The sequence below is a fragment of the Callorhinchus milii genome, unplaced genomic scaffold (assembly GCF_018977255.1).
Source record: "Callorhinchus milii isolate IMCB2004 unplaced genomic scaffold, IMCB_Cmil_1.0 Scaffold3, whole genome shotgun sequence".
Classification (NCBI taxonomy): Eukaryota; Metazoa; Chordata; class Chondrichthyes; order Chimaeriformes; family Callorhinchidae; genus Callorhinchus; species Callorhinchus milii.
The window spans coordinates 40,027,082-40,048,225 of record NW_024704744.1 but is presented as its reverse complement, the minus strand read 5'-3'; the positions used below and the strand labels follow the sequence as shown (position 1 = coordinate 40,048,225).

Here is a 21,144-nt window from a genome sequence, read left to right as displayed (position 1 = left end):
AGCCAATTGTGCATAGCAGTGTCCCACAAACAGTCATGGATTGAGTGACCCAATTAATATTTTATTTATATTTTTTTTTCTTGAGGGATTATTATTGATCAGTTTCAGCAAACCCCCTCCTCAGTTTACATAATCAACATTATGTAAACTGAATAACCACAATAAAACAGCCTTGGGTTGAGTGCAACCCATAACCATCTGGATTGAAACTACCTGTGATATGCAAATTAAATACATTTTCTGTAATGTCTGTAACTCAATGAGCCAGGTTTACTGCACGAACTATAGTTGTTTTCTGATTTGATCTTTGTAGCTACACCGATAAAATAATTTGTGCACTCAATTTTTCACAGGATTATGTTTCTATCATTATGGTTTCCTAAATTACATTTTTCATATTAAATAATAATCTTTGCATTTGATACAGTGCCGATCATGTTGGGAAGCTATCTCAAAGAGCTTCACAGGATTTATTGAAAAGTGTAGGGCCGAGTGTTTTGTAGGCGAACGTGGCAGTCAATTTACGCACAGAAATGTCCTCCAAGGAGCTGTGAAGGAATGACCAATTTTATCTGGGGGATAGATATCCAGGAATCTTAAATGAAATCATAGAACATTACAGGTAAATCAGCCCAACACAGTTGCACTAGTGTTTTTCTCCAGAGGAGTCACCTAGTCTCATCTCACTCTCATAGCTCCTTCTCCATACGACTGTCATATTCCTCTTATTCAAACATCTATTTAATTTTTTGAAAAAAAATTGATGGGACTCTTGTTTGTGACACAGAATTCCATATTCCTATGAAAAATGTTCTTCCCTCCCCTTTTATTTTTTTTTTGTGATTCACGTTATTGACTTGCCAAATAGATGAAATAACGTATTACCATTTATCATAACTTTTGATAATCTTGAAGAGCTTCATCAAATCACCCTTTAACCCCCTTGGCTCCAGTAAAGAAGTCTTAATTTCTCAAGAACTCCATTCTCTTTTCGAATAGTGCAATGAGATCTTTAACATCCACTTGAATGTGCAGATGGGACCTCAGTTTAATATCTCATCCTAAGAAAGGCACATCCAGCAATGCAACACTCCCCCAACACTGCGCTGAAGTATCAGCCTGGACTATGAGCTCAAAGTGCCAATGTGGGGCTTGAATCCACAACCTTCTGACGAGGAGGTGAGAGTGCAACCAACTGAGCCAGACTGATGTCAAAGTAAAATATCTAAGACAAAATAATAATAAATGATTATTATAGTGTCTTATCACATTGAGTTTAATGTGCTTCATGGGATTTTACATTAAAGTGTAGTAACTGCATAATTGTAGGCGAAATATACCACTTTGACAGGTTCTTGGTAAAGCAGCATTGTTCTAATTATCAGCACTTTATTTAAATTGGTGTAAAAGTATAATAAGTCTAATTTCATTGCAAGTCCACAAGATTGCCCTTTTACTGCATGTTTGTCTTTGCAGGAACCAATAATGAGAACATGCATAAAAATGAAAATGTCACTGGACAGATTTTACAAATATCAAGCTTTTCATCAACAACAGGACAATTTCTAAAAGGTCAATTTCCCTTTAATGATACTGGAGATGAGCAATTTTCTGGTCATCATTGGAAAGGTGTCAGAAAGAATCCTACTTTGTTTTGTTCAGCTTTCAGTCACTTGCAAGCCATTACTCATTTTTCACCTCCACATTGTACATGCAGTCTAATTATTCAGCTCCACATTATGAGGCTTGTATCACCAATATATCATCAACAATCTAATCCACTATTTTTAGCTGATGTTAATTCTATACCAGTGCATCCAGGTTAAAATTCATTCTCTCCCCCAACAGCTGTGAGCTTATCTCACCTATTCTCTCCGAGCTCCCTATCCTCCAGTGAATCAACGTTAAAATCCTGAACCCCACCTCCAAATTGCTTCCATGGCTTTGTCTCACCCTACCTCTGTAATCTCCTGCAACCCTACACTACTCCAACCTACCATTATTGGGTGGGATTTCAGCCACTTTGCCCCCATGCTTTGGAACATTCTTCCAAAATCCCTCCAACTCCCCCCTACGTCCGCACTTCTGTTTTCAAAACTCATCCAAAGACCTCGCTGCAACTGCGGATTTAGCTAATCTCCCCTGATTCAATTTCTCCTCAATATCAAGCTAATACTAAGTCTTTGTAACACACTTTGAGACATTTTCCCGAAGTGCTAATTATTGTAATTTTTACTCAGTACATACAATGTGGAAAGAGTAAAGGACAATTAGCTGTTCAACACTTAAGGCAACCGACTCAATTATAAACTACCCAAACGACAGCATTTAAGCTCTTTAGAGAGTTCTGCAAATACGTTATCTTCTCCAAAAGTTATCATGCAAAACATCTCAATATTTTCCCTTTGGAGCTATTATACACCATGGGACACCCAATCATTTCTTTCTACATCTAATAGCCATCCAATAACCTCCAAACTTATTCCTAGCAATATCAATGTTTGAAGGATTAAACTGAGATATAATCTGGTATGTGATGACCATTCTTCTTAAATTTCATGTTGAATGAAATAACTCCAATAATGTATGAATTTGTGTTTGCCTTTCTTCAACTACATACAAATCAATACCACTTGTCAAACTCCAAGTTTTTCTTGGGAACCACCAGCATTTGGCAGGTTTTTGGACATGGATATTTATAATCATTACTTAGCAGTTTCATGGACAGTCAACCTATAGAGTGAAGCATGTTTGGCTCAATCCTATCAAATACGTGATATTTTGTAAAACAATGGCACACAGTATTCATCTGCTTATGAGACTGTGTGTGAGTGTGTGGTTGGGGGGTGGGGGGGTGAGTGGAGAGGAAGCAAATTCAAGATACTACAAAGAGGCCTGCAATATGTACACAATGGAAGAATTAGGGAGTCATATCAGGCTTCGACTAACAAGCAAAATAGTGTAAAAGTGAAGTTGTCCCTTTGAGGGAATTCCCCAACATTTGAGTAGCAGTCCACCTGACCTGACATTGAATGGATAATGAATACAATAGCAGTTTTTACTTCTTTAAAAAGGAAAGATTAAACTCCCCCACTTCTCCTCTGAGTCAATACAAGCCTATCCTATCTACCAACTTGACTACCAATTTGACAGGATAGGCCTACAAAAATGAAGCAGCAAACAATGGTTGCAAGGTTTTCTATTGTAACCAATATACAAATCCCAGTTACAGGTGCTGTGGGAATACTCTCTAGGAATGTTAAATTCGGTCAACTAAAGAAAATTGGGGTTAAGCTAAGAACTGAGCTAAAGAAAAGTGTTAAACATCTCTGAAGATTTAAAGGCTAAAAATCTGTATATCTAAGCATGGAAAATGACACAATCAATATTTCTGAATGGAAAAGGTCAGCCATGAACTATAGTAACTCATTTGGCAGTTTTGCAAATGTGGCTTTACTAATAATACCATTTGGATAAGAATATCCCCAAAACTAAAAGGAAAGAAAACAAAATGATTTATTTGAATTTTAGAATATATTTCTATGGAAAAGTAGTTGTATTGCACTGAGCAAGTTTCTTCATGTCTATTTGTGGAACATTGCTGTGTGCATTCACCTACAAATATAGCTTTAAGATAGGTCGATCTGATAAGGCACTTCATTAAGAGGATCAAACGCAATTATTGTTTTGCCTCAATTTATCTCTCAGATTTTAAAATGTTTACAATTGTTAAAAGAGGATAAGGTTTTACTTGCTTTTACAATACTGGCCTAGTCTTTCACATCTGCTGATGGGCAGTGTCCGAAAGAAACTGACAGAGGCCTTGGAGAAGGTAACTGCTTTCTTATAATAATAATCTTGCATTTGATCTAGCGCCTTATCATGTCATCGAATGTCTCAAAGTATTTCACTGTATACACTGTAAAGTGAATTGACTATTTTGTGGGCGAAATGCATCAGTCAGTCTGTCAGACAGCAATGTCCACAAACAGCCATGGAGTGAGTGATCAAACAGGAATATATTTCATGATTCCTCCCACCCTCTCCCCCCCCAAAAAAATCTACTAGAATAAAAAAAACTAAGTTTCAAAGACCTGGGAAATCATCTAACTCAACGTGATTGCACATCAATTCTAAGAACTTGTTTTAAGTAACTACACGTGCAAACTCGTGGTTTTAAAACCTATCTGACAAATATGCAGCAAAAGTTCTGTTTCTAAATGTTGTTTTGTTGAAGCCCAATAGCACTCACCACATATCGGTCTTTAGGGAAACATTCTGGAACAATAAATGGATACGCTAACTACATTTTTTCAAGCTATTATTCCATCTGTACTTGGGTCTCAAATGATGCAACTGCAACATGTACAATTTAGTCACAAATTCAAGCACATCATTTTTCAAAAAATAAAAAACAAATGGACTGGGGATTAAAAACCATGATGTGTCAGCAATGTTCCAGAAGCACCTTACTAATGCCTTCAATTTGAAGATGAATAGTTACGCATATAAGCGTAGCCGACCCAGTAAAAATTTGCATTCCGACAAAGATAAAAATAATCAGGACACACAGGTAAACTTCCATACAACATACAGTCAATTCATTTTACAGTATATTTGATACACTATATCAAATGCAAGGATTATTATTGTTATTTACATGTGTCCTTGTACTATATGAAAGGTAAAAGGTAAATAAGATTATATCAGCAGGTATGTTAATTTAACAGTAAACATAGCAGATGTGAGTTAATTGTTGCATCCTGTAGTCCCTCCAACCCCTCTCCATTTCTACCTTGAAAACCCACCTTAAAACACATTTTATAAATCTATACTTTCAGCCATCTTTCCGCTCTGTCCCCAGTTCAGACCTTCAGTCAGCTGTGTGAAGTGCTTTGAAATATCTTCCAGACATGAAAGGTGCTATATAAATGTAAATTATTGTTGCTGTGTCTTAACGAAATATGGACATATCTTAAAGGATGTAGGGCAATGCGATCCATTTAATATTTTCCAGCAAGTACTGTACCTTCATTCAGTACTTGCCCTAAATACAACTCGCACTTGAAACACCTTGAAGCCCTTTTCATCAATGGGTGGCGGACACTGAGCAAGTTGTGAAGAAAGGGATAGGAGAAGGACATTGAAGAAACAAATGGAGATGAAGGCTTTTAACAGGGATTTTCTGACAGGGAAAGTGGATGCAAAGAGGATAGATTTAAGAAGGGAGTTCCAGAGAGAAGTGTTACAGTGGCTGAAAGCTAAGCTGCCAACGATGGACCAGAAGGCCCTCCTGATAAAATAACAACAACAACAACAACAACAAGATTCCATTTATAAAGCGCCTTTCACGTCAGGAGGACATCCCAAGGCGCTGCACAGTTGGGTCATGACCCGAGCAGGGGGGAAATGGTCAGGGTGATGGGAGGGAAGGGAGGGAGCGAGGAGGGGGGAAATGGTCAGAGTGAGGGGAGGGAAGGGAGGGAGCGAGGAGGGGGAAGAGAGTCGAGAGGGATAACAATCCTTGCATTTGATATAATACCTTTAATGTTTGAAGAATGTCTCGAAGCACTTCACAGAATCCATTGTAAGGTGTAGCGACTGTTTTGAAGGCAAACACGGCAGCCAATTTGTGCATAGCAGTGTCCCACACATACGGAATGACAAATTTAATCTGGCTGATTGTTGACAGGGACGTGAGGCGAAACTCGCCTGTTTTCTTGAAAGGTGCCAAGGGATCTTTAACATCCACCTGAACAGCCAGACTGGACCTCGGTTTAACATCTTATCTGAAGTGCATGTCCAAAGGATAAAGTAATCATCTTACTGATAAAGTATGTTATTGGATCAATGGTTTAAATTAAATTACCTTGTCTGTGGCATGTAAACAGAAATTTATTCTAGTTCCATTATGCTTTTCTATCGACTAGGATTTTTACCTAGAATAATCTACAAAGGTCTACTGAACATGAAGGAGACTCTGCTTCATGCTTTTTTTTATTAAGTTTGTGACTTGTCTCGCATCTGATTTTTCTTTGAAAATACACATCCAAGGAGGTGCTCCAGAATTTTGTCAACCGTCCAAGCTGGTATATATAATGGAGAATTAATTCATGCGTTTTTAAATTTTTACCTGCAAATTCATAATAAAAATGCAAAATTTGCAGAGAAAATAGCCATCATCATCTGAACTTCTAAATGTAATTTAAAAAATCTTAAAGTTTGCAAGCAAGCTTTGATATTACAAACTTACAGAGACTGCTACAATAGTTTAGAAATTCACTCACTGAGGCTTGAACCACCTGCCCTACAAACTATCACATAGGTTCCACAAATACCCAGTGAAACATTTGCTCCAAACAGATTATCATGCTACTCTATCGTGCATTTTATGTATTGCACTTTTTTTTTAAAAAGTTGGATTTATTTCCTAACAGAAACACCTTAGAATAATGGAAATAAATTAGTGAAGTGCAAATGTTCTGAATTTCATTTTAAATTTGCAACCGACTAGTCAATTGTATGTTTTCTCAACCAACCATCAATTAAATAACTCCATTAATAAGAATGAGAAATATTGGATTACCAAATCAATGCCACACAGCAGTTAACTAAATCTAGTATGTGAATACATCAATAGCTGGTTGATTCTGGATGACATATTATGAAGTATAACAAAGCCTCCAAAAACAGTCATTACACTTAGGCGTAAAGCACAGTGAAGAGATTAGAGACGTTTCAACAACGTAGCTGAGGCTCTATACCAAATACAAGGATTAATAGTTTTTGATGCTCTTGGTTCAGCAACACATGAATTATTTCATTTATTTATGTCAGGAATTACCTCCATTACAGACAATAAACCAAAGAATAAATTCTGCCCCGTTTTTGAAAGGTAGCCGATGAGAATGAGCTCAAGTAAACGATAGCAATTTCAGATTTTAAACATAAATGTAGAATTTTCTTTCCACTTCAATAAATATATTGCATCAACTTTAAATATTACATGTAAATATACTTCAAATGATAGCCACGCCAGCTCTACAGAATCAGCAATAGAACAGAGAATACTCAGCTTTGAATTCAACATTTATTGTATTACAGGGTTTTATAGGAAAAGTCACTGGGAGAAGGGACTCTTTCCACTCAGCTCCTTTTAACCCTGCACCACAAAACTCTAACAAGCAAAGTAGTCCAAACTGAACGAGGAGCAGGAAAACTTGCCAGACAGTGCTTTCAAAGGCAAGCTGTGTGGTTTGAGCTGGTTAGACTCGAGCAGTACTCCAACAAACACTCCGGGGTCCCCAAACCATTGCTTTTGTCAACCTGCATCTAATGCTTTCCAGAATTAGGTAAACAGGAGAGAGGGAATGCGCATTCCATACCAATAAACATCTCTGGAATTGAGATGCATAGAACCTGGTTTGGTATGGATACGCTTAAGCATGGTGTTGGGTTTCCCGAGTGGTGGTACAACATGGTTGTACCCGAGTGAAGCATGATAAAGCATGACCTTAAGTCATGATCTAATTAGTCAGGAATAAGCTCAAAGGTCATTTGTTATTAAAAAGTGTTTTGCTTGTGAAAGGAAAAGCTGCGACTGGAAATTACTTGAGGTGCTGAGAGTATTTTCAACCACAATAGAATACACATTTACATTTATTTATTTAGGTGCGGAATTATCTCCATTACAGACAATAAACCAAAGAATAAATTATTTCATGTCAATAGGACTTCCCAAGACTCTTGACAATACTGGCTTGACCCCCGAGCTGGGGTTGGAAGCCAAACCAAGTGGGGAGAGGAAAGATTACCGAAAGTGTGGTAACAGAAATATGTTGTGAGACAGACCTCGAACGAGGTAAGAGAGGGAGCAGCTTCGGAGGGACTCCAGGAAGGAGTTCCAGAGAGCGGTAGCGCTCAGTATATGATGCAAGATGAACTAGGTGACAATATTGAATTAATGAATAAAGTACATTGTACAAAGAAGCAGAATGCAAAACATTATAGCAGATTGGATTTTACGTGATTACTGTAGTGTAGTAATACCTCTAGATTAAATGCATTTTGTGACAACATCCATTTTGCCCTATCTGTTAGGGTAAAATGGGGTCAGTAATAACTACAACTGAAGGGCAGCTTCCTGAAAACTCATTGTATTTCCATTTATAAATAAATTTTTGGGCTGCTAGGTTACAGTTGACAGGAAAACTTGGAATTTTAAGGACAATTAAATTACAATTATTTCGATTTTTCAGAGCTTGCTATCCTCTGTACTTAAGTTTCACAAAGCCTAAAAATCTTGAAATTAAATGAAATACAGTTTTCTTTTCCAAAAATTACTTTCATCTTGCAGAGAAAAAAATATCCTAAATGCTTAGGAAGGATGACTATTCAGAAAAGCGACAGCAGAGGACAGCATTTTGCAAATATATCCCTCGTCAATTAGGTTACTAGTTCAACGAGAACTGCATAATTCCCTTATGCTTTGGGCCCAAATTTCTAAACTAAAAATGGGAAGATTCAGCTAAACATAAATTTTGCTGTCTTTGGAGCTTGCTATTTTGCCTTTCCAGATTCAGTACTGATTTCATTAATGACAAAGTGACATTGGATTTTAGTGTAACATTATGCACATAATCGTGCACAAACACACAGATGTAAAACAATGTAAGCACAGTTTATTTATGTAACTATGTTAATCGTCTCAATTCTGGACCAATTAGTCTTTTCAACATAGTCTTGCAAACCATCAGTGTTAACAAGTAATCAACCGAAACTGAAGAAATCTGCATTAATGCCAATTTTCTTCCATACTTAAAAACATATTCTCATTATTGTGATATTCCTTTTCTATCTTATTTCCATTATTATTAAGTATATGTTTACGATGAATAAGCCATGGCATGTCACCAGTTTATAATAATAATCTTTACATTTCATATAGCACTTTTGAGGTTAGCATGATGGCTCCAAACGTTTTAAAGGATTTACTGCAAAGTGTAGTGAATGTGTATTTTATAGACGAATAGTACCATTCGCATTAGAGATCACTAATGAATGTAATATTTCAAACAGAACACAATGATTTTTATATGTCTTGGTTACTGAAAGTAAAAGAACCAAGAAATCACCCAGCAAAAATGTTCTTAGATTGGAATAGGCATTGTCATGTTCTACAAATAAGCATTTCAATAATAAACATTTGGGTAACAACAAGTTATAACTTTTGAGTAATGATTTCCATAGTATAAAGAAAGCCAGTGCATGAAAGTATTAATAGGAATAATAAATTAAACTTTGTTGCGACTGTCAAAGGCACAAAAATCATTTAGCGTAAACACTTTGAATTTATAGATAATTGCCTCTGAATAACAATGAGTGTTAAATCAATTTATTGGAATTATTTTAATTAAATCCTCACCTCATCCAGGTTTTTGATATCAATTCGCTTCTCCGTAATACCAATGGGCATTGGTTCTGTTTCAGGAATGACTACTTGTTCATAAACCTTGTTATTTTCCCGTTGGATTCCTTCTGGAAGTAATAGCTGCAAGTCATAAAAGTTAAAAATGAGCATTTTAATGAATTTTTAATAAACATATTAATGCATAGCATACAGTGTAATGCAAGGGAATTCTGATAATGCACCACCCCACCCCCCTTATTTGAGGACTACCATAGATCCAGGCTAACTGTAAGCACCCTATATTGGTTTTCGACTGACAAGCCAGTCCCCCTTACTAAAATTGACAGAAATGTGCATCATTGTTGCAATCACTTTCTGCACACATATATGCTATGCCCATAAAGTGATGTCAATAGCTACCTAAAAAACCCAAAGTTAGCTATTTCATTGTGCTTTGCGTATATCGAGGCTTTTGAGCAATTAGTCCCAAAGTGTCCAGTATCAGGGGGTCCTTATATTACTTCATTAGAACTACTTCAAAAGAAGAATTTTGCTAATGCTTGCCTATAAAACGCATAATCACTACACACTACAGTAAATCATATGAAGTTATTTGAGGTGTTTCAATACACGATCCAGTATAACTGTATATTAAATGCAAGTAGAATTATAAAATTCCATTGGATAATCAAGTTTATGCTGCTGACTTGTCTCCGTTAATAAGATGGTTAAAAGAGCAACAAAACAAGACCTCCCATGGGAGAGCTAGCATCACAAACGTTTAAAGGATTAAATGACCACTCCTGTGCTATTGTGTCTATGATTTGATGACTATGTTTAACGTAGGTTCCTCAGAGCCAACAAATGGAATCACTGAATTTAAATCCAGAAAGAGGTAAAATTAGTATTCAATTCAATTCAAAGTATTCAAACTAAAATACAAAAAAGGAATACATTTTAATATCAGCATCATGAATGTGAAGCTGTGTATGGTTCGATATTCAGTTGCAGGTATTAACAGGTTGGATTAAATCCAACCTCAAACCTTGAGAATCAGCCAGTTCACTTATCCCTATATGTTTTTTTATATATATGTCTAAAAAGAGTCTAAACAAAAATTTGTGAATTTGTACATCATTGATGTATACACGTCCTGCCTACTGCACATGAATGTTATGCATAGAAACTGACATCAATAACGGACTCAAAACCCCCAAATTAGCCGATTTATTGTAGTTTGTTTATATCAAAGCTTTGTGTCAAGCAGCTTTTTCTCTATTCATACGGGAATCTTGCTATGGAAGATGTTTGAGGTCTTCATACAGTGTGTGGAGAATGTTGAGAATGAAGATGAATGGCAACTATTATCTGACAGAACATTGAACAATCTAATAAAAGAAGCAGCAGAAGGTCAGGTCTATCAAATGTCCTTGTATATCTGACAGTTTCCTGTAATAATAAAAATAGCCTTCAAAGTACAACAAAATTACATTATATGGCACCTTTCATGACAGAAGGAGATCCTAAGGTGTTGGTTTGCACCCAAGCTAAGGATTGGAATAAAGAGGGTGGAGGATAGGTGTGGGGGAGGGTGGCTGAAAGCACACTCAAAGAGGAAAGTCATGAGATGGAGGTAAGGGAGGGGACGAGGCGGAAGAATTCCAGGATGGCGTTCCAGAGGAATGAAGATGAATAGCAGAAAAGCTGAAGGCCTGATCACCAATGGTGGAGCAGGCAGAGTAGGGGACATGGAGCAGGCATGTAGCCACCAAGCTGAGAAAGCAGGCAGGTTGGTATGCTGTTAATAGGTCGTAGAGATAGGGAGGAGCAAGACCGAGGAGAGCTTTAAAATGGGAGATGAGGATTTTAAACTCGAGCTCCTGGATGGGATGCCAGTGGAGCTAGGCGAGAATGGGAGTTATCGATTCACTGAGCTTGGTATAGAAGAGGATAAGAGTTGCAGAGTTCTGAATAATCTGCAGCTTGTGGAGGGAAAAATAAGTAAGTTCACGTTCAAATGACAAGATGAACAATTTGAAATGAAAATTTGTCTAGGTAAACAAAATGGAAAATATGAATGCAAGACAAATTCAGTTCATCAATCATGGTTAACTTTAACAAAGCAGCAGAAATTGAAACTGTTGGAATATGAAAAATCCTGGTGTTTCAATAATTCTAAAGATATGTACATATATTAAAGAGATGGTTGTCTTTCAGAACAGTGGCACCTCAATTATCTGCTATAATGAAGGAATCCCTGGTCAATAAGTTAAATTGACAGAGAATCAAGGATCTGCTGTGCGTATGTGTGGATGTCGGCAACAAAAGGTTATCTGTAGATAAACATGGAATGAATTACAACTTATAAATCATATAAGTGTATTTTTTGCAAAAAGATCCGATATGAATTACTTCAATTCCTATAGCAGCAGCAGCAGCCACTGGGAAATGCAATTAATTGTGGAGTCCTTTAGTTTAATGGTTAGAAAACTAAAAAAAACTAATCTGCCACTCTGGACCCACCCTCTGAAACTCCATTCCGCAATCCCTCCGTCTCGCCCCCTCCCTCCCCACCTTCAAGACGCACCTCAAGACCCTCCTCCCTGCTTTCCCCCCTGCCCTCCAGGGCAAGTTTCCTTACTCCATATTCCTCTGTTTACCTAGCAGTAAGTAGGAACCCGGTTGTTAGTCGATTGGCGGATCGTCAGAGGTAATAAACCCTTCAAAGATTAAATAATAAATTAAATAATAAATAATAAATTGGTCACTCAATCCACATTGTTGTATGCAATTGGTTACCCCGTTTCGCCCACAAAATACAGTCAATTCACTTCATAGTATACTCTGTGAAGTGCTTTGAGACGTCTCAAAGACATGTGGCTATATTAAATGCATTTGATATAGTCCTTTATTATGTCTCTGGGATATCTCAAAGCACTTTGCAAGATTTATTGTGGAATATAGTGACTGTGTATTTTGTAGGCGAATGGGACAACTAATTAACACAAAGCAATGTCCCACAACCAGCCATGAAATGAATGACCAATGATGTTGGAAGAATGGATTCTCCCTCATGGTTTTCACTGTCAATTTGCCCACCTTTTTTATATTCAAGTGTCGAGATTTTAAATCCAAGCCATTGGAACAGTACATTCATTTTAATAATACTTACAATTAATGTAGCATCTTTCACATCAGGAAGATGTCTTACAGGGCTTCATAAAATACAATAAAAAGTATAATGGATGTGTAGGCGATTGGGCCAGCTAATCTATAACAGCAATGTCCCACAAATAGCCACGATCTGCCAAATAAAATGGATCTTTTACCAATGGAAACATTCCAATGGGCTATTTGTTTACCTTTTCTACAAAAGGTACAGGAAACTCTGTAATCTTAAAATTGTACTTTTGTAGCTCGGGGTAGAGCATACGGTTTTCATGTATGACGGTTCAATAACTGGCAAAATCCACTAGAAAAGATAACCAAATATCCCATTGAAATGTTTCCCTTGATACAGCCCTGATGGTGTAGTGGATAGAGTGCATCTAACAGACGAGAAGCTCTCTAATTCGACGCACTCTAAGTCAAGTGACATTCATTGCCAAGCCTCACATATGAACAATGGCCTCTTGGGTAGATGTACAAGAAGGAAACCAATGCCTGTGGAACCACACCCCAGAAAGAGGAGGTCAGGATCAGATGCGGAGAAGCAGCAGGGAAAAAAAAATAGAACAATTGAATTTAAAAAATAAATCAAAAATGCCCTTTTAAAATTAGTTTCAGTCATCTGGCAAAAGAGTGCAAAATCCATAATGTATAGCTCCATTAAGGACTTTGCAATCCACTTGACAGAAAAAGGATAACATTCAAGGCTGGGAAAAGTCATTGCAGTAAAGGTAACACTGAAAACAAACCTTCGCACCACCAATAAAAGCTGAAGATTTTACAGCTTCACCATATACATCGTAAACATTAGGGTAATGGATTCGCTTCTGGTCCCACTCTCTCGTGAGAATTGGCATTGTTCTCGCATTTTGAAGAGCATGTTCCCTATGAAACACAGAAAAGAAAATAAGACTTGAAACATAACAGCAATGAGTTACATTTGCATTGCACTTACATATTTAGAGTACGTCTCAGAGCTTCACACAGCTGATTGGGATCCTGAACTGGGAGGAGGAGGGTAGGAGAAAAGTGACCATAACTGTGGTCGAAAAGATAGGTCCTTACAGCGAGTTTTGAAGATCAGAGGGAGAGGTCAAAGCCAAGGGACTCCAGAATAGTTGAAAGCCCACCCACAGATGATGGGGTGGATTGGTGGGGGTGGGGAATATGAAGCAAGGTAGGGTTTGCTGAGAGCAGGCTCTCAGCAAACCCTACTAGGATCACAGGAAGTTCCAGAATTAGGGTGGGGCAAAGAGCGTTTTATGAAACACATCTACAGCTACATTTAGTTTTTGTTGTCTTTTCAACGTACTGTATTATCTTGAAAAAAGCAAAGAGTGCAATAGACACTTCAAATTATATTTTAGTGTTTCCTCATATATTGTAAAGTGACCCAATCCATTTTGACTTGGGCTCTGCCGTGGACATGAAAAACAAATGTTTTATTTCCGTGACATAGAACTGTTTGCAGAGCTGGTGATCCGTGTAATCCCATTTATTAGTGCAGCAATGTATTAAACTTTTTCCACTATGCTTGCATCGACATTTATTAGTGTAATACGTTTGGTCAGATTTCAAATTCCTTCAGATATGATTCTAATATATCATGACAATTATAGAGACAGTTATCTTGTTTAAAAATCATAGGCAAAAGAAAACAAACTGCTATAAGGCACATTGAAGCATTACATCTTCCACATACTTTCTAATAACAATTTTTTCTTCAAGATCCTCATACTCATGTTCAAATCCCTTCACTCCCTGGCACCTCCCTACCTCTCCGACCTTCTCACTCCCCAATCTACCACCCAGTGCCTCTGTTCAACCCTCGCACCCTCCGCCCCACCATCGGAGGTCGTGCTTTCAGCCGCTATCCCCCGAAGCTCTGGAACACTCCCTCAGTCCCTTTGCCTTGCCCCCCACTCTCTCCTTTTTCAAGTCACACTTGGCAACCTTCCTGTTTAACCGTGCTACAGCCACCACCACCACCCACCCAATCCCAGACTCGGAGTCAGGCTCCGCCACTGTTAACTGCTCTGATACGCTACCCTGCGTGGAGGGCACAATATAAGAGCAAGTTTTTATTATTGTTGTTTTCTTTAATCTTTCTCTCATTGTTCCAAAATTTGGAAAGATTGCCCATGAATTCTGTGCTGCATAGTAATCACTCACAACCTGTCATGGCAGTGATGCATTGGAATTTAACAGTCAAAAAAAATTTCGCTATTTTCTCTGAAGTGAAGTTAACCCCACAGTGTCAACGTTCAGCAATATATCCATCTATGAATGATAATGCATTCAGTTTATTTTTACTGCTTATGATATATAATGCTTTCTTTACCTAATAATTATACATGCATATTTCAATTCAGTTCACAAATCCAATCAATCATATGATTTTAATTGACTGAATATCATTAAAAGCCATGTGAAAAAATCTTGTTAATCTCAAGAAAAAAATTAACACATTGTATTTCGGAGCCTTTTTGTTGGCAAACCAGTAAAACATGTATACAACAGGAAAGAAACATAATGAAACCAATGCATTAAGCAAGGAAATTAACTTAGAGAGAGAAATTAGCAGGTATAAACTTTAAATTATTGGCCTTCTAAATTTTCTTTTAAAACATAGATGGCACAATATGTCCTATTTTAGGGTTCATGATGAAGTTTGTTTGCTTCTTTTAATTAAAAATGTTTCCATGTAATCTCCTTCTGAAAAATGAAACTGCATTGAGTAACATTCATTCAGCAAATTTTACATAAAGCTTTACCCAGCTTCAGATTAATTTTTTCCCTTCAATTTGTGTTTTTCTTTTTCAGAAAATACTGCATGGAATATATACGCTTTGATAACATCCAAAATCTCTCAAGAATATTTAGTAAATATATTATGTAAATATACCCAGATTAAGGATTTTTCTGATCAATGTTGGTCTCAATTTTAACATTACATACTATTACATGTGAAGGAGTTGCACTTCATCCTGGGTATTGCAGTTTCGCTCCAATCGATTATATTATGTGAATAGTATTAGGTTCATCTGCAGCAAAAAGCCACAACTGTTTTCAAACCAAAAACCTCATATATCAATAGGATTCATGGCTGAATCTTTCTGTCCTCAACCACAGTACTGGGTTTGTGCAATACCATCACTGGCCTCCAACTCCTTTTCATTCTGCCTCACTTGACTTATGCACATTATCAATCTGCATTGAGATTATTTTGAAGACATTACCCAGCCATCTGTGGCTCTTTCCATTCATACCCATCTAATAGTATATTATGCATTGCTAGCTCCCATATTCTGCTACCACAAATAAAAACAAGTTATAGCATCTTGTAATTAATGCACAAATCATACCATCTTATAATTTATAACCCAAGGTAAAATATCAATCATGTGAATTACTCAAACACGCATTGTTAACAGCAGTCTCTGACACTGACAAATATGTTGCCATAAAAACAGCAGATACAACACAGTAAGCAACTTAACCAAATTTAGTAATACAGGTGTACATATAAACATTATTTAAAGGCAGTAATTAAAATTGTGTTCAAAGGGTACTTTAATATGTGTGAAGAATGTTTAAGATTGTTGTGACTTTCAGAACCCTGAATTCAAGTGTGACATGTATCTTATGACTATCCTGCTATGAGTGCCTTGCACAATGCATTTCAAATATGTTTTATTGTAATGAAAGATTTTTTTATTTGAACAAAATGCATCCAAATCAATTTAATAAGGCTGCAGCAGCTTTGAACCCATGATTTGAAACAGTGTACTTACCTTTGTAAACGTAAATCCTTAGGATCAAAAAGTTGAAATGCTTCTCCAGAAAATTCCCCCTCTTCTTTTCTCTCTCGCCTGGCATGCCGCTTTTCTTCTCTACGATACTGCTTTAACAGTTGTTTTTCTTGCTCAGAATGGACAGTCACCTGACAACCGTAAACGGGTTGTGCATTTCCCCCAAAGCCTTTCTTTGATGTTTCTGTAATAATTAAAACCATCTTTAATCACCTCACAAAAGTTTATCCAGCAGGCATATTTTTTGCATTAATATGCATTTTGTGCATTTTGCCCACAAAATATACAGTTAATTCACTTTACAGTGTATTCTGTGAAGCGCTTTGAGATGTCTCAAAGACGTGATAAGGCGCGATATCGAATGCAAGGATTATTATCATTATATTATTATTAATGGCACATGCATAAAAAACAAAGTAAAACCACGCATTATTGCTCAAATAACAAATAACTCAAATAACAAATGACAGGAGAAACAGACAATAAATATCTAAATTGTAATGGTGCTCAAAGTTGCAACGTATTCGAACCATTTTGATAGAAGGCGATGGAGCTGTATTGGTTGGATCTAAAACTCAATAGGTTAAATGGTTTTACAAGTTTCTACGACAATTTAAGCATGAGCTCCTAAATCTGTCAGCAGCAAGCCGATACTAATTCAAACAAATTCCAACCCATTTAAGAATCAGAATGTAGTGGTGATTAACCTAGTTTCATCTATCAGCCCTGATAAAGTAACACAGGTCATGCAACATTCATCAATTTTGTTCACCATAATGCACTAAATTTGTCCATCAATGCTTCTCTTCAAATGCAATCAGATATGATCATAGTCCAATAGGCCTGTCGAAACCTGTTCCACCATTTTATTAGATTATGGCAGATCTTTTAATAATAATAATAATCCTTGCATTTGATATAGCGCTTTTCACGTCGGGAGGACGTCCCAAAGCGCTTCACAGAACACACTGTAAAGTGAATTGACTGTATATTTGTGGGCGAACGCGGCAGCCAATTGCGCACAGCAATGTCCCACAAACAGTCGTAGATTGAAAATGACCAATTTTATTATTGTTTTTGGTTTTTGGAGGGATTATTATTAGGGTGTGGAGTAAGGAAACTTGCCCAAGGTTTTGCCCTCTGCCTGGAATTGAACTCAGGTCTCTCACTTGCAAAACGAGTGCTCATCATTCAATCATCATTCAATAGGAAGGGATGTGTTTCTGAGGTGTGGGCAGGAAGATGGCATTGACCACCCACATACCTTCCTTGTATGGGTAGAACTCCCTTTCAAATATCAGTGTGGCTCTCATTTTAAGTTGATGTGCCTTTTTTTAGTTAGATGAGTGGTCTGAAACATATGAAAACCTATTAAGAGGATCCAAACCAGAGCTCCACATATGTGCACCACCTACACATGGACATTTGGAATGAAATGTGCACTCTCTGCCTGGAGCAACACATCCTGCTTATCTAATTCCAGTGAGCATTAGGTGCAGGTTGGCAAGAACTATGGCTTGGGCTCTGCAGATAGTGTTTTGGGGTATTGCTGGAATTTAACAGTTAAAACCACATAATCATTGTCAGCACTGTCTGGCAAGTGAAGCATTGCGGGTGAATTGCTCTCGACATAAGAGTGATGTAATATGGGGGTCGTATACTATTGCCAAGCTTTGCCAACATGAAACATATATTTGCAAACACTAACACTGTAGATTGATGAAATCTTGATAAGTGAGTGTTATGCTGTTGTAGTGCTGTGGATTTTGCCTACATTGAACATTTGTACTGTGTACCTTTAAATGAAGGTATGCTGATAATTGTGCTCATGTAACTTGTTCGATTGTGGGAAATGAATGGCATCTGTCTTTATCTATTGTCCTTGCGCTGTCTTCGTATAGTTATGTGGGAAAAGGAATGTGCAACTGGTGGCCTGGGCTACGTGAGAAGTAAGACAAAGAAGGGGTGTCTGTGTCTGATAATTAGGTGGCCTTGCTAATGAGATGGTCTTTTATTAAGTGAGGAGTAAAATCAAGAAAAATGGTATTTGTAAGCAAAACCAGATGGTCTTGAAGGTCAAAAAAACTTGTCTGTTTTCACATTTGGATAAGGAACAAAACTTGCTTTTTTCTGTGTATAAATAGCCTGTAGTTGGAATAGACACGGAAGAAAAGAAACAAGAAACTACTAAGAAACTCCAAAACAAAAACTACTACAACTATGTTCTCTAGATCGGTATCTGTACTACTCTCTGTGAGCTTAATTATCTCATTGTCCTGAACCTCACAAAGACTCACAAATTTCCAAGTCAATAATTTCATTTAAATTAAGTACAAATAAATATAATTAAAATATAGTGATGATTTGTGTCACAACAAGCTTCGTGCCGCTTGTCCAGTTAGAACCACCGTATCAGTTAAATTGGCATTCAGGGTCAACAGGAGCTGAGTGTGAATAATCCCTGCTCCCAATGACTGATCTGCTCCTTCACATGGAATTATATAGCACAGAAGGAGGCCATTTGGCCCATCGTGTCTGTGCTGGCTCTTTGAAAAGACATCAAACAGATAAACTGATAGGCTGATCTGTTATCAGCAATACTGGAGTACTCTGGACTACCAAAGATCCCACAAAGATTTAACTTGACTAAATACATTCCTTGGCAAAGCATATCAACCTTGGAGTCAGCTCATCTCCAAGCGACCCTGTTTACCGCCTCTGAAGATGGATACCTGTAACTGTGATTCCATCAATCTCATTGGTTACTTACTTAGGCTGAACCAGGTTGTTTAGCGTTCTAGCTTAATGTCATCAGTAAACTTGGATCTATTCTGATCCATCATTCTCAGATCATTTAACATATCGTGTGGAAAGCTGTGGCTTCGGCCACAACTTGATACTGACCACCATATCAGAGATTATCCCTTTTAATCCAATTGTCTATTCCTTACCTCCCAGCCAATTTCCTCTCCATACCATGAGAATTCTTACAACACTTTGCGCATCAGCTACAAATCTCTTATGTGGTAACTTTTTCAAATGCCTTCAGAAAATCCAAATGAAACATACCAAAGGTCAGTGAGAGAGCAGAGGCTCGTATTGAGGTCTGGGGCCACTCGATAAAACATCCTTTATAAAAACTATCTCTGCTTCAATCTCCCTCTGTTTGTGGTGGCCTTGTCCTATTGGTCTGTCTTCCTTTTGCTATTCTTGTCTGTCAATCTACCAAACGTGCGTTTCTCTATCTGTGAATAACCTCCCATGACTGTTTGTGGGACCATGCTGTGCGCAATTGGTTGCCTCGTTTGCCCACAAAATATACAGTCAATTCACTTTACAGTATATTCTGTGAAGCGCTTTGAGACGTCTCGAAGATGTGATAAGGCACTAAATCAAACACATTATTATTATTATTATCTATCAACAACAAATTACATTTGAAAAGTGTCTTTCACGTCGGGAGGACATCCCAAGGTGCTGGACAGTCAAGGATTTGGATTCAAGCAAGGGGTTGCGATTAGGAGTGGGGCAGTGATGGTTGGGGTGGGAGGGTGACTGAAGCATGGTCGAAGAGGAGAGTCTTGAGGTGTGGCAAGGAGGCAAGGGAGGGAGCAAGGCGAAGCGACTGTGGGATAGACTTCCAAAGGGTGGGGCAGGGAGGCTGAAGGCCTGACCACCAATGGTAGGGTGGGCCGGGCAGGGGATGTGGAGCAGGCTGGAGCCTGCTGAATGAAGGGAGATGATGCATCGATATATCGATATCAAACCGACTTTATCAATTCAATAACAATAACAACAAATTGCATTTATATAATGTCTTTCACATCGGAGGAAGACCCAAGGCGCTGAATCCTTTACCCATCACTTAAATAGTTCTGTCAAAGATCTCTATTAATTTATTAAGGCATGATATCCTTCGCAAAAGCATTTCAGCACCTTGGGACATCCTCCCGAAAGGCGCTATACAAATGTAATTTTGTATTGTATTTCATTTATCCAGATAGTCTGTTACTTTATCCTGAAGGTGGATTCCACTAATATACTTAAAATTGATGTTGAATTTATAGATCTATAGTAGCATGGTTTATCCCTTCTTCAATAATGGCATTACTTTTACTAACTTCGAATCATCCAATTTTATTCCTGAATCCAGAGAGTTTAGAAGTCATGACGATAGTCAGATTTTCAGTTGTCCTCGCAAAAAAGTATATAGTAAAACTCACATAGGTCGTATCAGTCAGGACCATTTAACATTTAATATGATTTATGCAAAGATGATTAATATGACAAGTGCAAAGAAATGTAAGAGGTTTTGATTGGAAATTGAATGGGACTCGGTTGCATGTATAACTTGGATGATTATTTCATTTATGTGAGTTTTACTGTATTACAAGCACAAACAGACATACATTTTGTTTTCCTCAGAGCTCGCCATGCCATATTATGCCACTTTTACATTGTGGCTCGTTAAACTTTATGCACTGAAAATCAAATGCTTTTGTTAGCAAAGATCACAAAAGAATTCCAATTATGATTCACACAGGCAGAAAGTCAGCATCACATTCGTGCCATGATAACAAAACGTGCAAGCATTGTGCAAAATCCCTCAGGCCCATTTGCTCTGACTCAACTTTTCAACTTAACTCATTATTCATGCATGCATCCAGAGGCTGTGGGAGATCTGACTCTTGGTAGAGTCTTGGTAAATTTCGAGCCAGAAATACCAGCAATATTCCAATAGGAGTTGCCTTTGAA

The 21,144-nt window shown here is 37.5% G+C and overlaps 1 protein-coding gene across 2 annotated transcripts in view; it reads right to left on the bottom strand.

Annotated features, from left to right (window-relative positions):
- Positions 1 to 21,144, bottom strand: part of ascc3 (activating signal cointegrator 1 complex subunit 3) — a 339,566-nt gene that overhangs the window by 275,542 nt on the left and 42,880 nt on the right. For both annotated transcript variants that reach the window (XM_007899134.2, XM_007899135.2), the window contains exons 6-8: positions 16,372 to 16,573; positions 13,327 to 13,462; positions 9,425 to 9,550 (exon numbers count right to left, since the gene is read on the bottom strand). In XM_007899134.2, the coding sequence (XP_007897325.1) occupies positions 9,425 to 9,550; positions 13,327 to 13,462; positions 16,372 to 16,573 (464 nt within the window). The remainder of the gene's footprint in view (positions 1 to 9,424; positions 9,551 to 13,326; positions 13,463 to 16,371; positions 16,574 to 21,144) is intronic.